The 4,698-nt window shown below is 42.3% G+C and overlaps 2 protein-coding genes across 2 annotated transcripts; both read right to left on the bottom strand.

Moving 5' to 3' along the window:
* Positions 1–863: 863 nt before the first annotated feature.
* On the bottom strand, positions 864–1,375 carry PHALS_06378 (uncharacterized protein; the record flags this gene model as incomplete). Its single annotated transcript, XM_024719651.1, has 2 exons — positions 864–1,108; positions 1,159–1,375. 2 exons carry the CDS (start codon positions 1,373–1,375, stop codon positions 864–866), a joined length of 462 nt encoding a protein of 153 aa, XP_024584929.1.
* Positions 1,376–2,213: 838 nt separating this feature from the next.
* PHALS_06379 (uncharacterized protein) lies at positions 2,214–3,830 on the bottom strand (the record flags this gene model as incomplete). Its single annotated transcript, XM_024719652.1, has 9 exons — positions 2,214–2,228; positions 2,328–2,433; positions 2,496–2,697; positions 2,777–2,955; positions 3,013–3,209; positions 3,267–3,345; positions 3,405–3,580; positions 3,654–3,716; positions 3,771–3,830. The coding sequence occupies 9 exons, from the start codon at positions 3,828–3,830 to the stop codon at positions 2,214–2,216; spliced, it is 1,077 nt and encodes a 358-aa protein (XP_024584930.1).
* Between the last annotated feature and the right edge of the window lie 868 nt (positions 3,831–4,698).

Genomic DNA, 4,698 nt, shown 5'->3' on the forward strand with positions numbered 1-4,698 from the left:
TTTAGAATAGATCTTGCGTCTGTTTTCGCAACCTTGTGTCCGTTTCGAATGGCTTCTGCTACTTGGCCGAGGTGGGATCGTGAATCGCCATAATCTACCAGCAGAGAAGTGAGGGACACCTAACTTTTTTGATGTAGTTGACCCATGGATCGTGGCGTTTCGGCAACGCAATACTCAAAACGATATCGTATCTTGGAAGAATTGAGAACGCCTCAGGGTGTCAAAGGCTTAACACACTATTTGACAGGCTTTAACTATTATGTCCGTTGTAAGACGCACGTAGGTAGTATTTGTATATGGTATATTTATTGTCTCTGCGTACTCTCTTCTGTTTTGGCAGTTCTGCGTCGTCCATGAATGCGCACCGCTTATAAATCTATCAGGGATTTTTATTGGTTTATAACGTTTAAATCAACAACCAGGAACTCCAGGCTGTAAGGCCCACTGACCACGACCCCAACGGGGTCCAATAATACTCAGTCCTTACACTGTGAGCTGCTTTGTGCCTACTTGGACTCGACTTTCCCTGTGAGAGGATCGTCGTAATGAGCAAGACCCTTCTTACCTCGCAATTGAGAGCAAATACATCTTATGTGGCACAGCGTTTTGTGCTACCGCAAAGGAGATACCTACAAGCTTCGCGTAGCTGCTTAGCAGCTAAGATATTATTCTTTTTCCCCTCGACATGGCTGAGGACCGTCGTCCCTGGCGTGCTCGTAGAGCGGACATGACCAGTACGATATCCGACTCATGTGGTACAAACACCCGCATTAAATGCGACGCTAACCTCTTCTTCGAAAGGTGTAGCTGGACAGGAGATGGAGCCGCATTTGTTTGCAAAACCCCCATGAAGACATATTCCGTTACAGCCTCCATAAGGGGCGAGGTGGTAACAGATTAAGCCCAGACATAGTCTGCCAGTCCTCTTTCCCCTTACCGAGAGGACAAAAGCTGACCAGGTTCGGCGATGCGAATACCTGCGACATCTGTTGCCTTAAATCTTCTCGTGTTTGAAACGTTTTGGTAATTGAAAAATCTTCATGTGCCGACCAATAGAGATGTCGTGCAGCCCCTTTAACCCACCGTATTTGGTCTTCATAGTGTTTGTCTACTAACACCTTTTTGTAGTAATAACATTCGACAAGGCGAATGCTGTACGACGTTGTAGCTGGTAATATGGACGCCGACCAGGCAGGGAGACAACGTCTATGTCTATAATATGTGGACTTAAACCCATGGCAAATACATTTTCAACTGCATCGTCTCCATGCTTTAAGCTCTGTAAGTCCAGCTTCCTGGTACGTTTTTCTAAGCAACGATACTTGGAATTTATTCCGTTTTTAAAGCAGCATTCTCGTTGTTCTACTTTCCACATACAAAACTCTAAAATGCAAATTTAATTACTTGGCTTCAGTATCGAGGAAGGTTTTGAATGACCCTTCAATCCATGCCGGACACGTTCTTCGAGCATATAGGCGTACTGCTACTATCGCGGCCAAAGTCACGAAGGAATTTAATCTGCGACATATATAGATTTCATTCTTTTCCCGCTGTTGCTTCTGCCGCAGAAGCATCACAACTTGGTCTTTATGGTGCTCGTTTCGTGGTCAGAAGCTGCACTCAATTAATGCAAGCTTATGAGACTTATCGACATTTGAGGTTTTAATTGAAATTAAAAAGCGTTGATATTTCTTGTGACACTTACGCCAATTTCATTTCTTATGGCGAAACTTGCTCATTTCGTATGACTGACCACGCTACCATTTCATCTTCAACCATGAGATGTTTAATTAATATCTTCCTTTGACGGAGAAATCGATGCTGGTTCCCACTCCACAAAATAATTGGAACGTGTACACTTGTACACTTGTACACTTGTACACTTATACACTTGTACAAAACTAGCCTTCATTAATTCAATTATCTAGTATCACGGCCATGCAGAAGCAAGTGGTGTATTCTCAAAATTTGAACTAGTGAATGAGGTTTACCAATATTTCTGGCATTGAGCTACAAATAAGCAGAATACTTGACGTAAATTGTTTGTTGAGCTAGCATAGTTGGTATTGTCGGACCCAGAGTGCACCGACAGCATTTTCCGAGATTGTATGAAACTCGAATTTTGATGCGCATATATGCTCCTCGAATTTGTAACAGATTCTGAGCGAGGCCAACACGAAGCTGTATCGATGCATGTATACATTGGTTTGTGTCTACGTACGACAAGGCTTGTCAAAGATTTATTAACAATGTTTGGTTCATCAAGCAGACCTTATCTTAGCAAGCCTTTTCAGCAAGCAAGAATTGGTGGCACATAAACTTCTTACATATCTGGCGGTAAGCTTTACGATTTTAATGGAGGGATCGTAATCTGGACGAAACTTTTTGGTTTGTTCGGAGTTGAGCCAGCAAATGATGCTGAGAGCGACAAATCTATGCTCAGTAGAAAAAATCTGAGTGCATTGACTACGGCGATCGCAAGCTGATAGACACACTTGCAAAATTCACTTAAAATTATCTTGTGGAGACAAACATGATCGCCGGACGTGTTTTTATATACCGGAGCATCATGATACAAGGTACTTGCCAACTTTAGAAATTCCAATCTGTATAATTTAGAATACATCAGTGCTTCCGCTAATTCTTTGCGAAAGAGATTGCGTTCTTTTGTAGGGTACGAAAATTGTTCAGACGTATCTGCTATAGTCTCAGCGTCGCGTTATTCCTAATGATGTTAAAATGAGATCGGTAGCGGCTGCTTGGCCAGCAAGAAGACGTTTCACTTCTTCAAGCTCCTTGGCTGCAGATTGTTCCACAGTCACTAAGCGCTCCTCGAAGGCCTCTGTCGCAGCTGCAAAGCGCTCAGCTACACGCACGGCTTCCTGTTGCGCTTGCTCGCGAAGTGCCAATTCCCGTTGCTGAGCTTCAATGATGGAGATCAGTGTTGCCCGCTCACTGCAATGTATTCGGTTTGTAATTTTTTCAGACGTCTGACTGCACGAAAGAACGTACCTCTCCCATGCCTCGTCATCTGTAGTAGCACCGCAAGACACTTGTAAGCCCCGTAATGATTTACCTGCTCCCCGAGCGGTGGCAGGTTGTGCCTTGGCCTTAAGTGTACCTCCTTTTGCAATGTTTGTGAGCTTCATTTGTCCATCATCGCCTCCAGTAGAATGGTCCAACAGATCAATAGTGCTTTGACGTGGTTTCTACACAGTAATTTCGTTATTGACATATAGACACTCTGCATGGCTGCCTCATCTCACCCAGTTTGTCGAGCTGAGTGCGAACGGCTCAACTGTCGTACACTTCGTGTAATCTTTACTGTTCTGCACTCCATTAAGTCTGCACTCTGCATATATTATCGACTCAAACACAATTTTCATCGTCAAAGTACTACGTACTTTTGTTGCACGTCGTGAGCATGTACTCTAGCTTTTTCCTGGCGAGCCAAATGTAGGTTGATCGAACTTTCCTGTGATTCGGTTGGGTGTAGCAGCACAGCTTCTATCTCTGCAGCGGTAAGTGGAGTTGTCTGCGTAATTTCATCGGTTTTCGTCCTCATTGACCGCGTGTTAGTCTACCAAAATGCCCAAACAAAGATACGTTGTGTAATTATTTCCATCTTGGAGCAGTATCCTGATAAAAAGAACCTTTGGCGAAAAGGTGCATTCCTGTTCGGTCTGTGCGCGCAGCTCATTCGACTTGCTCGCCAGCTACAATTATTGGTCATTATAAAGCAATCTAAACGTTTAGTAAATGGTTTCAACCTTGCGCTGGCCAAGCTGCTTCCACGCCAGCTGCTTATCGTAGGTAGAAGTCTCTGTCATCGAAGTGTCGCTGAAATAATTTACCACCTGTTCATAAAAGTCTCCATTGAGATTTGTATTTATTTACATCGAAGCAAATTAAAGGGAGAATGAAAAAAATACATTAAATGGCCTCCAAAACAAAAAATGATAAAAAAGCGAGAAAATATGCCAAGCAATTAATATTTTTGCAACAATGGCAAAAATATACATGCAAAAAGTAAAAATAGAGAATTAAAATTTTAAATAGTAATTTTACCGCGTACAATCTTTGGGGAACCTTGTGGAGATAGTTAAGATTCAATTCAAGGCGCGGGTTCAAATCCACTATGGGAGTTACTACATAGACTGGAGAGATAGTGTGTATACTGTTCAATGTCTTGGCATAAGTCGGTATTACTAAGGGCACCCTAACCCATAATAAAGCCAGTGATGGGTAAAAGACTATGGCAGTTCGGCGAATAATGCGAAAAGGGGCTGAGCCAGTGGTGTTATCACCGAAGTAGGAACAATGCTGTGGAGGGAAGGAAAGAATACGTGGCAAAGAAAACTTTGTGGGTTTATTTTTTTGTTTTTATTTTTCAATAGTTTTCTTACTTCGTAGGTAGATTTTTGTCATTGTAGTGGAAAAGCTGTGAAGCAGGGTAGATTTTTTTTTTAAAAAAGGTGTATTTTTCTCCATTCTCCCCAATTTCAATATATTAATCTGTAAGATAATTTCTCCAGGTAAAGCTGGAGGAATCGGGATTATATGTCGTTATATCCTACTTTTATGGTGTAAGCAAAAATTCTCCAGCTTTTCGCTAAATCGACAATTTGAGCCTATCCAAGCAAGGCCTTCTGCATGAACTTTGAGCATCTGATTCACATATTGGGCAATCTGTTGATC

Source organism: Plasmopara halstedii, assembly GCF_900000015.1.
Source record: "Plasmopara halstedii genome assembly, contig: Scaffold_2956, whole genome shotgun sequence".
NCBI classification, from domain to species: domain Eukaryota; phylum Oomycota; class Peronosporomycetes; order Peronosporales; family Peronosporaceae; genus Plasmopara; species Plasmopara halstedii.